We start from the raw sequence: 17,232 nt of genomic DNA, 5'->3' as shown, positions 1-17,232 counted from the left end.
GCCGCGCGGCCCCGCCCCTCGAGTGGCGGCGCGCGGGGCCCGCCGTGTCCCGGCGCGGCCACCGTCGCCGAGCCCCGCCCCGCTCCCCCCCCCCCCCTCCCGCGCCGAGCCCTTTGACCCCGTTGTTATGCCGGGCCCGAGCCGCCGCCGCCGCCGCCTCCTCCCGTAGCGCCCGGAGCCGCCCCCGCCGCCCCGCCCGCCCCGCCCCCGCCGCCCGCCTCGCCCCGCCCCGCCCCCGCCGCCACCCGCCCGCTGCCGCCTCCGCCGCCGCCGCCGCCGCCCGCCCGCGCCTAACGGTCCGCGCCGCGCGGGAGGGAGGGAGGAGGAGGAGGAGGAGGAGGAGGAGGAGGAGGAGGATGAAGGAGATGAAGCAGCGGAGGAAGAAGGAGCGCACGTGGGCCGAGGCCGCCCGCCTGGTGAGGGGGGGGCGCCGCGGGGCCGGGACGGGCCGGGAGAACGGGAGGGGGGCGGGGGCGGCACCCCCGGAGCGCCCCCAGCCCCGGCCCCCACCCACCCCCACCCCCCGGGCCCACCGGGACGGCCCCTCGCGGCCCGGGCCTTGGTGGGGGGGCTGCCCCGACACTGGGGGTGTCCCGGGCCCGGTGCCGCCTCCAGGCCGCGGCGCTCGGCGGGGGGCTCCTGGGGTGGGCCCCGGGCTCGGGGGGTTCCCGGGGTCCCCTCTGCCCGCAGCCCGAGGGGCCCGGAGCCGCCCCGCGCTGGGAGCCGGCTGCTGTTGGCCTCCTCCCGGCCGGTTGGGGCTCGGGGGAGAACCCGCAGCCCCCCGGGGAGAGGCCGGCGGGAAGCCCGGGGGTGCTGCCGCCGGGAGGTCCGGTCCCGGTCCCGAGGCTGGGTCTGGGCTGTCCGTGCCAGTGGCCGTACTGAGCCTTGGGGCTGGCATCGGTGGGACCGGGAGCTGTTTCCTCCCTGGGGTCAGGAGGTGCAGCCGTGTGTGCCCCCAGCTCTGCGCTCTGGGGACGTTTGTGGAGCCCTCAAACTTCCCAAGGGGTGCCCGCACAGGCGGGGTGGCTCCCTGCCGGCGTCTGCCCACCACAACTTCCCCCTGTGAAGTGTTTAAGCCGTGTCCGTCCTGAACCCAATTTGTGAACAAGGGGACGTGACAAAACCAGCTTGGGCGCCTCACAGGTAGCGAAGGCGACCGAACGAGTGGGCTCCTCTTGTCCTGTTGGTGCGTGGTGAGGGGCTGATGGCCACCACAGCCTGGAAGCACCTCGTGCTCTGGCCCCTGGGCAGCAGCCGCTCTCCTCGGGGCACCCTGAGGTGGATCTCTGCAGATCCCAGGTGCCGACGCGTGGATCGAGCGGTGATCCCGCCACTGCTGTACGGGCGTGAGCGGATCGCTGCCGTCACCTCCGTCAGCGGTACTCAGCCGCTGGTCTGTGAGGATATGGGCGTGCTCGCTGTGGAGGAACGGATTTATAGGGCTTGAGGGTGTTCTCCTTGCTTGTTTTTGTTTGTTTGTTGGGCTGTGTCGTTATTATGTCTTAACCCGGTGAGGTTATGTCTTGGAGTGCGCAGACCTCAGAAGGGGACAGCATGGGCGAGGCCTCACCTCTCGCACCGAGCGTGTCCTACGGTGCGGTCTTGGTGCGCGAGGCTGGTTTGGATATCCGAGCGTGTTCTCGCTGCTTGCCAGGGAGAAACCTAATCAGACAGGCATCTGTCTTCCAGCAACTTGCATAATCTTTTGTGTGGAAATGATAATGTTTTTGACCCACGTGACGTCGCTTGAAAAACTGGAAAAGGGTGCAAGCAAGCGTCTGTGGAACTTGGGTGCGTGAATCCGGCGGTGTGGTGCCGCACCCTGCGCTCCTGGGAGGCCCTGGCTCTGTGGGGCGCTTGGCTGCGGGCAGTGACCTCGTGGCTGGAGCAGCGCTGGGTGATCTGGTACAAAATCCCCTCTCGTTCCAATGTCCTGAGCTCTGAGGGATGAAAAATCCATATTTATGGGCTGCCCAGAACACCACGTGTGGCTGGGTTTCTAAGAAGCCGTTCCCTGACGTACCTCCCCACCCTCATCGAGCGATGGGGAAGGAATCTCTTCACAAACACAGCTCTTCTCACCTACTGCTCTTTTGGCTAGAGCCTCGGGCGCAGTCACAGTAGGTGCATGAGATGCCTAAGCCTCAGCAGCATCTTAGAGCCATTGAAGACCCAGAAATAGAACTATCTCCTACTAGATTATCTACTTAGAGAGACCTGCAGTTGCGTAGCTGCACTTCCAGCTTGCAGGACTGATTGTAAATCCACTAAAAATAGATCTTTATTTAACACTAGGCTTACACATGCTCCCTGTCAAAATGCTTTTAATTTTCCTTTCTGACGCACGCTATTGGATTCTGCATTCCTCTCAATGTTTCCGAGAATCACAGGCAAAAGTGCTTTTTAGTGTTGCTGCTCCTACGGAGCTAATATCATGCACATTCCATAAAATAAGCCTTTAAAGATTCATTCGAACACCCAGAGCCGTGGAACTGTTGGACAAGTGCTGTCAGTGCCAAACACCTCCGCCACTGGTGATTTCACGGGGGGAGCGATGTAAGCCTCCATCGTGACGGGCGTAGGAACCCTTGACTGTCAGTACTACAAATCGTGGAGGGGAAAATCCTCGTGGGTTGGTTACGGTGTCGCTTGTGCTGAAGGATTAACATGGCACGGGCAGGTTCGGGTTGGGGTATGGTTGCTGGTGGCTGGGCTCTGCTGGCTAGTGATGCAGGATCTTCTCCCAGTGCTTCCGTTAAGTAGTCTGTACACTTAATGTAGCTGTTGATTGGAAATTGTTCCCCTGAGCACAGATTCTTTTATCTTTATGTAAATGCTCATTCATGCTCAGTTTTAGGCTGCACTGTGTCTGACACTTGAGAGAGGTTTTGTAAGCTGTGAAGAATTTCCTTGTTTTTTCAGAACAGGCATCTTCCCTTTTGTGGATCTTGCATCTGCCCCTGGAGCAATGTGCTTCCCCTTGTCAGCCTGTCCCTTCGGAGTGATGGGCAGTGACAGATTAAGGGGGAGGCACAGAAGAATGGTAACCTACAGAGGTTTTCTGATTAGCGAAGGAGAAAGTGTGATGGAGCTGTATTGACAGGGAATTTAAATTGTTTACTCTTTGAATATAGCTTATCACTTTCTTTGTCTTTTCTTTAAACTCCTTTTGTTTTCACTGTGTGTTATCTCAGGGTTTGTAGTTGTCCCCTACCAGGTTAGCATCACTTACTCGTGTGATCTTCAAGCATCTGAAAAATCCGTATAGGGTGGATGTCGCTTAAGAAATTCCCTAATCAAAAACCGTGGCTGAGCTCTACAGTAACGTGAGGTGGTTTTTTTCCTTATTTGCAGAGGTTGGGAGATAATATGGAGATCCAAGTGGTCCCCTGCACGGCGTTTTTTGGAAGTGTCCCGTTCACACAGCCCCGCAAGGCAGGCAGCAGTCTCTGTGCCTTGACACGTTGCTGCAGTGACTCAGTTCTAGATGCTGCTGATATAACTGGGGCATTTGGGTTCCTCCGCTGCTTCTCACACAAGTCAAACTGAAAGCCAGTATCGTGTTGTGGGGCCCTCTAAAGCCTGGTGACAAACAAAATCAGGATTGTGCATCACTGTAGCCATTACATTTGGGGAATTTAGATCGTGATTATGATCAAAAAGTTCCAGGCCCAATACCCGTTGCCACTTTTCTTGGCTGTTTCGGGCCATGTCACACGCCTGTGGTGCAGTTCTCGCCCTCGATCAGACCCAGAGGCCTGCCGTATCAGTGTCTTGCGTTCAGGGAGCAGCCCTGTCTGCTTCGATGGGAGGCAGAGGGTGCCAGGCAGTTGTAGGGTTATCCGCTTCCAAAGACACGTGGTGGTTTACATCTACTGCAGCTTTCTTTTGGTCATTGTTTCCTGATGATGTGGGTAATCTTATCACACAAATGTCCGGTCCTCTTTTTGTGTTATTGAAATTCTGATTTCTAGATTCTTTGGAGCAGTAAGTTCCACAGGCTTTAAAAATAATGAATGGCCTCTTTAATCCTTCATATGTAAGTGGCAATTCTGCGCTTCCTATGATATATGAAAGGATGAGATGTTATTTATTTTATTGCCTTTTTAATACCTGACTTCACTCGTTTGCTTTCAAAGGCAAGCAGTCAAAATCTTTTTAGTGTCTACCCATAATTTTTTCCATATCCTTTACCGTTATCATAGTCCTTTTCTGAGTTCTGTCCTTCTCTGACAAGAATTCTGACTCTTACCCGTGGTACCCTTCTTGAGGTGGAGCGAGGCTGAGATGAATGCAGTAATCCAAGGAAGGTACGCTTCTGAATTACGTAGTTGGACAGTGATATTTTTATTGCCGGAAAAGTACTGGATTCTCTGCTTAGAGGTAGGAAGGTACGTGGTAGGGAGGACGTTTTACATCACTGAGGACCTCTACCCACTGTACAGAGTTGAAGGCTGGATGTGGTAGCAACGTGGTCTAATGCAGATTGAAGTCTGGTAAAGCTCCAACTGGCTTTTGTGTTATGGCCAAATTCTGCTGCTTTTTTTTTTCTCCTTCACGTTTATATTTCAGTTAATTAGGGACCAAATGAAGGTAAGCCTGTTGTAATGCTTACCGTCATCTTGAGGTAGCCTGAAATTTTTAGCATTTGTCTTTTGTAGATAAAGAAAGTTCTAAGTGGCATAGCATTGTCTCTGAGCCCCGGTTTATGGAGTAGTTCCGTGAATATAGAAGCAAGTTCTGTGATGACACCCGGTGTTTCTGTCTCTTCAGGTGCTGGAAAACTACTCGGATGCTCCCATGACCCCAAAACAGATTCTGCAGGTCATAGAGGCTGAAGGACTAAAGGAAATGAGGTTAGTATTGGTGATCTCATTTAAAACAGTGTGTGTGCATGGAGGGTGAGGAGGCCTCATACAAAGCCTTGGCTTGTTTCGCGTGATTCTGCCTCATCTCTAGCCCACTTTTCTTCCCTTTTTCTCTTTCCAGCGTGGTAATTTCAGATAACATTACAGACATTTATATACTTTTTTCTTTGACAATAACTGGAAGCTTTTCTTGGATTTTTTGATAACATACGGAGCCCCCTTCATCCACCTATTGTGTAATAAATGCCCGTTGCAGATTTGATTCCTGTATTGTGTTGCATTTGCCACTCATATGTTTCTCTCATAAGTAGCTCCTGGTACTTTCTACTATTGTGGCTCTAGTAAGTTTAAGTTCTGTCTCCTTTGATGCTTCATTTCTAGAGATTTCTAGAGCAGCCATTATATAGTAGGATACTCTGAAAAGTCTCTTTTGTTTTATATTACTGTCCTGGTTTCTGCTCAGGTTTTTGAGCACTGTAGTAGTGCTGCTTACACTGTTGTGGTTCTTGACATCGTGCAGAGGATATGTCCTTTTTGATCTGGAAAAAAAATGATGTGGAATTTAGGAAGCTACAGGAGTGGGAGATTATTTTCTTCAGTTAGGTTCCTGTGAACCTCTATTTCTGTGAGCCAGTAGAAAATAAAGATTGTCTTGCACATCAAAGAAAGTAAGTAGCCGTGACAGTCCAAGTGCCTCAGTTAGTGCTGTGTGGCGCCCCACCAAAAAAAAAAGGAAAGGATGAGGGTTTGAGGACCAGAAGAAGCAGTCTTTTCCATCTGCAGCCTATTGACTGACTTCTGCAGAAGCCAGATGTGCAGACTTCTTCTAGTCATGGTTACCTCCTCACCTTGATTCTGCGGGCTGTTTCCCACCACTGGGTTTGCATTCTTTGAACCTGTACTCTGGCCAGCTACAGAAAGTAAACTGATTTCTTCTGGGACCCAGCAACTCAAAGTGTTAGCTTGTTTCTGCTCCGTATTTGTATGTGAAGCCAGGAAACAGCTGTGATGGTTTGAATAGTGAAAAACTTCGATGCACGTGGAGGTGTTGTGCGTGGGAGTTACCATTGTTTGGCGAGGTGCTGTGCCACCGTGTTGCTGCATCAGTACCGGAGCTGCTGGAACACCCAATTTGTGGCTTGGGATCCTTACCGAGTAGATCTTCCGTGGTTTGGATGCGGGTGGTGGTATCACAGCCCTGAGGCAGGCTTTTAATGAAAACTGTCATATATCTTTGTTTTAATCAATACCCTGCATCTTTCTTAGGTCAGCCCTGTTGCTTAAGCAGGTAGATAGCTGAAGCCCTATGTGCACAGGCTGTCCTGTGCTACAGGTAACAGCAGATCCATTCTCTCAGACCTTAGTTATTGTGATGTTCTCCCGGTTTTGACAAGTGACCTGTCACTTAGCAGGTAGCTAAGGACTGAACTTTGCAGCATGCGTCATGCTTAACCCCACCGAGCTACGTCATTTGTTTAGAGGCTGGTGGTTTTCCTTTGGAATGTCTGTTTTCTTCCCGTTATTAATTCTCTGCTTTAAGCAAAGACTGTTTTCTTCACAGCATAATTGTTCAAAGAATACAGGCAGTGATCCTGTCTAGCTAAATATGCGGCAGGCTTTCCTGGTCCTTGAATAAAAGGCCTTCCTGAAACTCCATTTCCTGAAGGAAATGGCTTGGCGACTCAAGATGTGGTTTTCCCTTTGAATCAATTTAAGGCAGTGTTGTCCAGGTCCGGGGTAACGCCAGCCCGTCAGAAGGGTCCCGGCCCTCAGTTGTCCTACACGCCCTGTGCACGAGCTGGGATGTTGGCGTCCAGCACCAGAGCTGAATTCTGCCTCCTGGGAAAGTTTTAACTGTTTGGTTTTTCTTCTTTGGGGGAAAAAGCATGGTTTGGGCTTTTTTTGTTTTATTGTTGTTTTGGGGGGTTTTGGTGTTTTTTGCCATTCTAAGAAAATGCGTTCTGTGTCTGGTTGGCTTGCTGGGTGTTCCGTTAAATACAGAAGGGAAAGCACTGTCTAACAGGCCAGAAGGCTGGAAATTTTTTTTCATAGTATCTAAAAATGATCGAGGGTAATTTCCTCTGTTGCTGAGGCTTGTGAATAAACACCCAAAAACCAAATGCATTGAGGGTGGAAACAGAAATTGTTCTAAGTGCTGTTTTCAATTTGAGAATGATTTTCTTTGAAATGTTTTGTCTCAATCCAATTTTCAGTTTCAGTTTTAATAATTTTGAAATCAATATTGCTTTAATGTCTCTTCCAGGTAACTTTTTGCATGCACATGTGTGACTTATTGGAAAACATGAGATTACATGGCACAGAAGTTCCATCAGTGTGAGCGTAGGCTGCTCTAATCACAAATGGCAAAACGAGGCTGGTACATAGGACTTGACAAATTAGTTCATCAGACCTTTTATATCTAACTCTGCCAGTGCAGTGCTGTCTATTAGGAAAGACATTTCAGAAATACGTGTATAATTTTTGCTGACTTTTTGTTTTTCTACTGCTGAGTAAATCTCTTTTTTAGTAAAATCAATCCAATTCTGAAAATTTGAAGCAAAAAAGGAAGGCAAACGAATAATACAAGTTAGAAATGGCTAAAGAATGACCAGGAGTAACTACAAAATTAGGATGACATTTCCTGTTTTCTGCAGATTGCTTTACTGTGATGTGTTGAGGCTAATTTACAGGTCAAACAGGAAAACAGTAATGCTATTCTGACTGAAGAGCCTATCCCATAAGGTTAATAAGTATCATCTTTGTTCCCTTAAGTCAGATAAATGATGCTAATTTAAACAGATCTTTCAGGCCGTTTTCTTGATCAGCCCCCCCCCCCCCCTTTTTTTTTTTTTTTTAAGTTATTGTCTGAGTCTCTTTCCTGCCTTCCTCTTTTTCAGTGGCACTTCTCCCCTGGCCTGCCTCAATGCCATGCTCCATTCCAATTCAAGGGGAGGTGATGGACTCTTCTACAAACTGCCTGGACGGATCAGCCTGTTCACGCTCAAGGTAAACGTTGAGTTTCTACTCTCAGTTGAAGGCCAAGGTGCAAGTTCTGCTTGTTATGCATAGCTGAATGTTAAACTGTTACTGAGTATCATGTGAGCTGAGTGTGCTGCCTGTGAGATCATCCTGTGAAAGTATGTCTGGAATTCATTATTTCGCTTTAGTTTGTACCTTTCAGCTATGTTCAGCCATAGGTGATAAATTCATGTTAAACCCCCTTATTATTTCTTGAATTGCACAAGCAAAATAAATTCTTATTCCAGTATTTGGAGTTCAGCTCAGGTGTCTGATTATCAAAATGGTCCTGTTACACTCCTTTTCCAACAGCCACAAGGGAACGCGGCCAACCAATAAATTACAGTGGTCTGAGAACTTGTAGCTCCGAGTAAAATCTCAATTGGAAAATATATTTTCATTTTCTCTGTTTGGTTGGTGTTTCACTGCATTCTGTGTACAGTTAGCATCACCATCTTCCTCACATCTCAAGGTCTCTCTGAAATGTTTTTTATTTTAGTCTATTGTCCCAGTAATCACAAATGTTGAAAATATTTCTGGTCTCAGGCTTTTCTTCTGCATTGTTTTGTACTGTTGGATTCCCTGATAAATATCAGCTTAATAGACACTGGTATTTTGGCTATTTAATTTGCATCCTTTTTTTCCTGCTGTCAGAAAATGTCATTAATTTGTTATACTTTACTGAAAACAGATGGAATTGAAATGGCTTTGATTATACAAGTAGTAAATGCATCTACTTGCTATCTTAGTAGTTGGCAACTCTGGTGATACCTGTTCTTCTAGTAATAAGAATGAGATATTTCTCTTCATTAGAAACTGCTTGCTTGTTTCTTGCAGAAAAGCGTGATATATTAACCTTACATATTTTGGATATATTTGAGTTATTCATCTAGGAAGTGTCTGTGAAGCGTGCTGATAGTTTGGATGACTTCTTTCCATTAGGAGCCTAAACATGCTTAAAAATATCTTACTGCATCAAAGGGATTAAAATAGGGAAGATAAAAAATCTAAATTAAAAGCTACATCCACTAAACCATCTGTTCCCATTGGCTTAAGTGGTAGTTGTTGGGAGGAAGGACTGTAGTCACCTGAGCTTTGTTTGCCTGTTTAGAAGGATGCTCTTCAGTGGTCTCGGAATCTGTCTGTGCCAGAAGGGGATGAACTGGAGGATACAGCAGACGCAGAAAGTTGTGAGTCCAATGAAGCAAGCACTGTGAGTGGTGATAATGATGGTAAGTGTCTGATAACGTTAATCTTAAGTTATAAGCATCTACTTCTGTGTCTGACCGAGTGCCCATCTACTTCAGTGTCTCTTGATGAAACCTCCTCTAATGCCTCCTGTTCCACTGAATCTCAGAGCAAGGCATCCTCTACTGCCAGGGAGAGCAACAGAACAGCCTCACAGGTAGGAAAATGTGGGACTAATGGAAACACAAAGCCTCTGAAGGAGAGCTTTCATTGCTGCATGCTGTTGGGATTAGCATGATGACAGGGACTAGGTGTGCGCAGGTGCCTCAGGGAGAGTTATGGGCATGTCTCCTTAGGTGAGGAGTTTCTATGACATGGAGGGATCATATACAAGGAGGTAATTTTGAATACTCTGCTCTTTGTAAATGTAATTAATGACTGACACATGAAGATTTACCTAGGAACTGGGTGGTTCTTTGGGAAATATGGTACATGGACGATTAACCTGTCTTTCTATAACATCTTTGTTTCTTTGTTTTGTTCTTGTTTTCTTTCTGGACCACAGACAACCAAACAAAAGAAAAAGACTGGTGTAATGCTGCCACGTGTTGTTTTAACACCACTGAAAGTAAATGGGGCGCACATGGAGTCTGCATCTGGTGAGCATTGCTTTTGTTTTGGTGATTTTTGCAATGACTACGTAGTTAGCTTTTAATCAGTAGTCCCTAATCGTAAGTTTGACTGAGGGCTTCTTTAACACTTGCTGAGAATGCATGTGACTGAGTTGTGCTGTTAAGTATATGTTTATCTCCATCAAAATAGCTGGTAACTGGACGACAAAACCATGTAATAGTGGAACTGTTGTTCTTAGCAGGTAATTTTTGTATGCTAAAACCACTCTGCAAGTTGGGCTTCTGCTACTCTTTGCATGGTTTTGTGAGATTGTTTTGCTTTTAGGCTTCACAGGAAGGCATGCTGATGGGGAGAGCAGTAGCACATCCAGCAGTAGCAGCAGCTCTTTGGCCATGTGCAATGCCACCTTGCGCAGTAGAACAGAAATAAACAGGGATCCGCCACAGCTACTGAGAGGTATTCGAAAGCCCACGGCTGGTAAGTGATCCTGATTAAAGTTAGGAGAAAATCATCCATAAAAGCAGGCAGTGTTGAAGTCTGTATATTTCCGAGAAAAGAACACCAGCGTTCTCTTGCTTTAGAGGGTATATGACAATCTTAAGGCTCTTCATCTGGACCTTCTTCTCTGAACCACAGTGAGCCAGTTGTTGAAAAGTTTTCCTAGTCTGAAAATCAGTAGCAAAAACTGTACCCGAATATGACAAAAACATGACCTCATATCAAAATTCCACATGCATGCTTACTGTTAATTAGCATGGTTGAGAGAGCCATTCTTCACACTTGAATACTAGAGTCTTTACTCATTTTGCTGCAGTAGTTTATGATGTGGGGTTTTTGCCCATAATGCTGAAACGTTTTGGTACAATAATGTTTATCGTATTTGCCTGTCCTTAAACTACAGGACAAATGAAACGAAACAGGGGTGAGGATATTGACTTCGAAACACCTGGTTCCATTCTTGTCAATACAAACCTGCGAGCTCTGATAAACTCCAGAACATTTAATGCTCTCCCATCGCACTTCCAGCAGCAGCTTCTTTACCTCCTTCCGGAAGTTGACAGACAGGTATGAAGGTGCAGCACTTGGGTGTTTTCCACTCGCCATGTAGCCTCTTGCTTGCAGAACATCCGAAGGCAAATGTTTTCTCTTTGACCTGTTTTTGTCCTCTTAGGTTGGGGCTGATGGGCTGATGCGTCTCAGTGGCAGTGCTCTGAATAACGAATTTTTCACCCATGCTGCTCAGAGCTGGAGAGAACGACTAGCTGATGGTGAGTAGGTTTGCTTTCTTCTGTGGTTGGAGAATGGGTACTCATCTTGTGGGCTTTCTTTGTTTTTCTCTTACAGCTAGCAAATGGAAATTTAGTCCAGTTTGGCTGTATATCTGGCTGTATTGCCACCAATTTTAATCTTTTTTTTGTTAAAATCAATGTTTTCCTTAGGTGCCATGGGACCTTCAGAACAGAATGGTGGAGGTGTAAAGTAATGTTAGACTTATCTTCTGTTAAATGGTGACCTACATGTGGTAAAATAGAACTTGTGTTTTGTTTTTTTCAGGTTTGCTTGAGGCTGTGTGACTGTTGTCCTTAAGTAGTTGCAGGCAGCATGTAGATCCATAGTAGGGTGGAGAGCAGCATGTAGATCCGTAGTAGGGTGGAGAACAGCATGATAACAGAAGATCTGTCCTTCAGAGAGAGAGAGAGAGCTACTGTACTATACTATTAAAACAAAAAAAAAAGGTTACACTTGCAAAATTGATTTTGTTTGGAACTGAATTTCAGTATCTTGCTTTCATGTAGGTGAATTCACGCATGAAATGCAAGTTCGAATTCGGCAGGAGATGGAAAAGGAGAAAAGAGTGGAACAATGGAAGGAGAAGTTCTTTGAGGACTACTATGGACAAAGGTAAGAAATTTCGCCTCCTCTGTCCTGTTTTATCTATGCTTATGAAGGCAGCAGAGTGTTTCTGCTTGTGGTTACCTGAGAAGATGCGGCATAAACTCCTTGTAAAAATGTAGTTGTGGAGTGAATCATTCAGACTGTTGCTTCAGGGGAATCCTTAAGTGGAATTGGCTTGGTCAGAGCAGAGTTTTATAGCCTATTTATTTTGTTTTCGAGACAAGTGAATAGTATTTGTTTTCCATCACAGATCTTTACATGTTCTTATTTTCATCATTCCCTGTGACAGTAATGTGGGATAGCAGATGTACAGGTTATCTCATTGCAGACTGACTTAATGAGGTTTTGATGAGTCTCTGCTTTGTAATGTGTATGTTACTATGTATAGTGGTGACAGTACAGCTATAAATAATAGATGAAATGCTTAAATTAGGATGGGCTTTAGCTTTTAACTAGTTTTTATGTTTGCCTTATAGGTTGGGCTTGACCCAAGAAGAATCCCAAGAGCAGAATTTGGTGCAAGAAGATGCTGAGAACAGGACAGGACTGTCTGTTAAAGGAGAAGCAAGATTGCCACGCGGTCCTTCTACACGGCAGAGAGATGGGCACTTCAAGAAACGCTCCCGGGCCGACCTGCGATGCAGAGCCAGGAGGAGCCTGTACAAATTACGTGAATCTGAGCAAAAGGAGGCTTCCAAAGAGACTGCCTCTGTGGGACCAGATTCCTCTCTTCGTAAAGAGACCAAACCTGAGATGGACCTGAAGAAAGATGATCCGACAAGTGCTTCTACTGCAGCACTGAATCCAGAGAGTTCAGAACTGCATCTCTCTCCGGAGACTTCCAAGTCACACAGTAAATCGGAAGATCCGTCATTGGCAGCTGCAAGCAGAATTCCTAGTTTGCCCCAGGAGAACTCAGCTCGGGAGTCAAAGGACCAGAAGAGGAAATGCTTTGAGGAGGCTGCCTCTGCATCCTTCCCCGAAAAGAAGCCCCGGCTTGAAGATCGTCAGTCCTTTCGTAACACAATTGAAAGTGTTCACCCAGAAAAGCCACAGCCTACTAAAGAGGAGCCAAAAGTCCCACCCATCCGGGTAGGAAAGAGAATTATAGCTGCTTGGTATCTCAGGGCTGTCATGCTTATTAGCATCAAAACATTATTGAAATGTCAAGTGTTGTCATTTTAGCAGAAGTAGTGGAAGGGTTTCATTGGCAGAGCTGGCGAAGTACCTCAGATTACCACAGGTTACTATCTTGTTTAGAAGGGCAAAGAATGGAAAATCATTCCAAGGTCTTTGCACAAGAGCACAGGGTAACCTTGACTTTGTTAGTTTGCATTTCTGCGGATACAGAAATCACTTTTCCTGAAACTAGCTGACTTATTGCTAAAGAGACCTTCAAATCATGTTCTTTATCCTGTGTAGTTTCCCAGTTCCTTTCCTTCGGGGGCAGAAAAGTATTCCTTCTGACTTTTGCTGTTTTAACTAGAGGCATCCATCTTGCTAGCTTCAGAGTAGTCATCCTGATGTAAAGGAGACCATTTTGATTTCTAAAGTTCTGAAAGCAAACCACCCGTTTCATATTCATCTGCTGGCTCTGGTAAAGCAGTGTTAATACTAAGTGAGCTTTACATATCGTGTGACAGAGCACATAAGCAGAGGTTACGGGAACCATGCTACTTCTCTGCCAAAGTTTGTTTTTAAGTTGGAATTTTAACTCTTTATACTGAATTCTCATAACAAGAATTACGATGAACAGATGTTAATAAAATGCATGTCACTGTCTGTGAATAGTCAAGCGTTAGAACTAAGTGCTTTTCTCTTTCTTTCAGATTCAACTTTCACGTATTAAACCACCCTGGGTGGTTAAAGGTCAGCCAGCTTACCAAATATGCCCCAGGATCATCCCCAACACGGAGCCCTCCAGCCGGGGCAGGAGCGGGGCCAGAACACTCGCAGACATTAAAGCCCGTGCTCTGCAGGCCCGAGCCCAGCGAGAAGCTGCTACAGCTGCCATCGGAGGTGGGGGTGGCCCAGGCGGAGGGAGAAGCACTGACGAAGGAGGTGGCGGAGGAGAATGCAACAGCCACACAGAGCACAGGAGATCAAAGAGAACTCATGGAAAGCGTTCGTCAGATCTACAACGAACACAATTACTGTCGTCTCTCCGTCTAAATGGAGAAAAGGCTGACTCCGAGATGGCTGCTCAGGCAGCTAATGCGGATTCCTTTGCCTCTTCAACACAAGACTCCTTTTCTTCAAAGAGTGAGGGAAGCGGCAATCCGGAACGCACTGCAGGCACTAGCTCAGGGGAAGCTCAGCACGTGGATGGCTCACCTAGCAGGCAGTTCTGTGATGCTGTGACTGGGTCATCGTCTGACAGTGCAACTTTGGAGAGGCGGGAGGAGAGCCCTGAACAGGTCCTCTGTGATGCAAGGACTGAAACCCCAGCTTGTGTTGCATCAGAGGAGGGGCAAAGTACAAAGCTGAAATGCCTGGTTCCTCCAGTAAACGGTCTGTCTTGTTCTCAGGTTCAGGGAACTGTCATCAGTCCTACAGGAGATGGGATTCTGTCAGAACCCAAAGGTGGTAGCTCTCCCGCAGTACAGTTGGATTATCATCCTGATGTAAAGGAAAATTCCTCCAGTTGTCCTACTCTTCTGCCAGAATTGTCATCAGGTGGTAAAGAATGCCATCAGCCAGAATGCCACGAGCCAGAAGTGATATCTAGATTTAGATGTAATGGCTCTGAAACATTTGTGGAACAGTGTACGAGAAATGATAGTGATAACTCCAGAACAGTGACTACTGGAGTGGAGAAAGTAAAGCCTGCACGGTATCAGTTCACACATGTGCAGGCAGAGAGAGAGAGTGATGGCAAAACAAGTGATGAAGAACAGAATACAGAGTCTCTGGTGAAATCCTCTTTATGTGAGGACTTCATTTCTCAGAATAGGATAGATACCTCTGAAGAACTTGTGCAGCTGAGAGAGAGATGCCCCAGAACAGAACCAGAAGATGTGTGTCAGCCACTGAGAGAGACTCAAGAGTTCAAGCTGAATGGAGATGATGAAATACAGAGTACACACAGTGAGACAACAGATACTGCTTCGGATTTTGAAGCTGACATAGCTGATGAGAGCGTAGAGATGGATGTATGTTTTAGAAGTGTCAACTGCAGGGAGGTAACCAGGAAAGACTCCTGTCAGAGCAACATTGAGAGACGTGATAGAGTTAGATCGAAGTTACCTGTGGAAACAGATAGTCTGGCCTATGTTGTGGACTTCCCTTCAGTCTCAGTGATGAGCACTGCACCTCCACCTCAGAGATGGGGGCCGCATGCACCATTGCCCCCAAAATCCGAGAGGCTGTCAGGTTCTGCTCAGCCCATATCCTCTGTTGAAACCAACAACCCTTTGGTGATGCAGCTGCTTAAGGGGAACCATCCACTGGAAGAAGTCATCCCAGGATCTCAAGCCAGTGTCAAGCTGGAAGTTACACAACCACCTGCAGACAAACAGTCGGAAAGCCTCTCCATGCAAGTGGAGAGAGGTGGCAGTTGCTATTTTGGCAAAGAATCTTCTCCAGATGTGCAAGTAAAGACAAGCGCCCCAAGCAGGAGTGATGACTTCCACTCGGTGAGATCTTCTGTAGATTCCCAGGAAAAGAAGCGGGGACCAGGGGCAGCGTTGCCTAGAGCAGAGGATATGGAGAATCAGTCTATTCCAGAAAAACATTCCAAAATTGACTCAGCTTTAAGCTGCGAAGACCAACTAGCAAATGTGGCAAGTGCCTCTCAGAAGCATGAAGAGATGAGCCCTCAGGAAAGAACGTTTTCTTCCTGTAGCTTTGAAGAGCAAAAGGAAGTGTCCAAGAACCATCGGGTGCCGCAGCGCAACCCACTAACGAATGTTATCACAAATAAAAGTCCCGAGAAGTTGAACCCATCTCCAGAGCCTCTGTTTTTATCTCCAAATGTAAATTCTCTTGGTCCAAAACAGACAGGGAGTACACCGGCCAATAAAAATTACGTTGGAGTTCAAGGCAAAAAGCTCTTTGGTTCTGGTTTTCCTTGCAACGCCAGTGTTAGACTACATCACTCGAGGGCTTCAGATCAAGTTTCAGACATGGGGACCTTGGCCCCCAGCAAACAGATTCCTCTGACCAAGAGCTGTGCATCTGGAGAAGGAATGCCAGGTGTAAGGGAAGAATGGACTTCAAAGCAGCACATGAACACCATGGGAGAAATAAGAAATGAGAATGCGTTGGCATGTGACAGCCCAACCAAGAACAGTGGAGAGAAGCAGAAGGACGCAGCACAAAGCCCTGTGGAGCTAACTGAGCCCTTGCAAAGTGTTCCGCTGGTTATGGACCTGCCATTTCTTAAGTTTTCAAGGGAACCAGGGAAAAGACACAATCACCCTTTGGAGCCTTCTTCCATACCTTCTCAGTTCAATATCAAACAAGCATTTTATGGGAAGCTTTCTAAGCTGCAGCTTAATTCCACCAGCTTTAATTATTCATCTAACACTCCAGCTTTTCCCAGAAGTCTTGCTGGAAGCATGATGCAGCTAACCCACAAAGCGAACTTTGCTGCAAACCATAATACATCCCTTTCTGTGCAGATGTTTGCTGATAGCAGCAGTGTTGAAGAAATATCGTTCAAGTGTTCGTGCAGCCTTAAAGCCATGATTATGTGTAAAGGCTGTGGGGCATTTTGTCATGATGACTGTATAGGACCCTCTAAGCTTTGTGTATTGTGCCTTGTGGTGAGATAATAAATTATGGCCATGGGACAAATTGTATATTCAGTGTGTGTATTTTGATAATGACTGATCCTAAAACCTGTACACAAAATGCTATTCTGTTTATAGTAGAAATGCTGTTACACTTTGTTTTGGTGAGGAAAGTTGACTTGCCTTCCCACTGAAATCTACAGCGCAAAACCCTTTCTTGCTCACAACTACTCCACTGTCTGTGGGCTGCGCCCCACTGGAGCGATCCTTCTGCTTAACGCTGTTGTGGAAATACTGATTGTGCTCTGGTACACATGCTGAGGCTAACACCTGGCCGGGAGGCAGTTTGCTGTGGCAATCCGTGGACCCTCTGTAGAGGAAATCTTTACATCCAAAGGAACTGGAACAGGGTGTTTTCTATTTCAGGGCTGCGCTAGGTTAGCCCCTACAGTCTTCCACTCTCCCCTTCTGCCATCTCCATTCTCGGTTTGTGTGGGAAGTACCACTGTACAGTAAGCGCGAGCAGAAAGCTGCTCTGCAGGTGACGGTTCTGTACGGGCTCTGGATGCTGCAGGTGAACGTAGTGACCAGTGAAGCACTCTGCAGGTGGAGCCACGTGCAGCTGACCAGGTACTGGATGGAGCCAATTGAGAGGATGCAAGAAGAAAACAGGTGGCGTGTGCCAACTGAATGCCTTCTGCTGGTCTGCAGGAAGACGCGTGGGCCGTGGAACTGTGTGCCTGGCTGAACTCTTGGACCAGCTGCTGTGACTGCCTCTTTTGGCTGGCTGTTGCTACAAGTTAGTGGGGAAAGTCAAAGGTTCCTAGAAGCTCGTTTAGGTGGCCAGCGATCTCTGTATTGTAGCTCTGCAATGAGGACCTTAACGTGACAGCATC

At 47.0% G+C, this 17,232-nt stretch overlaps 1 protein-coding gene across 4 annotated transcripts; it reads left to right on the top strand.

Moving 5' to 3' along the window:
- Positions 1 to 253: 253 nt before the first annotated feature.
- ASXL1 (ASXL transcriptional regulator 1) lies at positions 254 to 16,400 on the top strand. Of its 4 annotated transcripts, XM_035567034.2 has the most exons (12): positions 254 to 416; positions 4,774 to 4,856; positions 7,766 to 7,874; positions 8,998 to 9,118; positions 9,194 to 9,291; positions 9,640 to 9,733; positions 10,032 to 10,184; positions 10,609 to 10,772; positions 10,879 to 10,975; positions 11,504 to 11,609; positions 12,080 to 12,695; positions 13,433 to 16,400. In XM_035567034.2, exons 1-12 carry the CDS (start codon positions 357 to 359, stop codon positions 16,376 to 16,378), a joined length of 4,647 nt encoding a protein of 1,548 aa, XP_035422927.1. In that variant the 5' UTR covers positions 254 to 356; the 3' UTR covers positions 16,379 to 16,400. The 4 variants fall into 4 exon arrangements, 3 of the variants coding, with proteins under 3 accessions (XP_035422927.1, XP_035422926.1, XP_035422928.1); XM_035567033.2 differs by having other exon boundaries at positions 290 to 416; positions 8,998 to 9,291; XM_035567035.2 differs by lacking the exons at positions 254 to 416; positions 4,774 to 4,856; positions 7,766 to 7,874; positions 9,194 to 9,291 and having other exon boundaries at positions 9,025 to 9,118.
- Positions 16,401 to 17,232: the final 832 nt, after the last annotated feature.

Source organism: Cygnus atratus, chromosome 16, assembly GCF_013377495.2.
Source record: "Cygnus atratus isolate AKBS03 ecotype Queensland, Australia chromosome 16, CAtr_DNAZoo_HiC_assembly, whole genome shotgun sequence".
Lineage (NCBI taxonomy): Eukaryota > Metazoa > Chordata > Aves > Anseriformes > Anatidae > Cygnus > Cygnus atratus.
The sequence above is the reverse complement of the archived record's forward strand: the minus strand, read 5'-3'. Positions and strand labels throughout refer to the sequence as shown.

Excerpts from the sequence above, each read along its gene's own strand:
- ASXL1 (XM_035567033.2), top strand. The coding sequence starts at position 357 with ATGAAGGAGATGAAGCAGCGGAGGAAGAAGGAGCGCACGTGGGCCGAG. Across the intron at positions 9,292-9,639 it reads GCAACAGAACAGCCTCACAG|ACAACCAAACAAAAGAAAAA; the intron begins GTAGGAAAATGT and ends TCTGGACCACAG. Across the intron at positions 12,696-13,432 it reads CAAAAGTCCCACCCATCCGG|ATTCAACTTTCACGTATTAA; the intron begins GTAGGAAAGAGA and ends TCTTTCTTTCAG.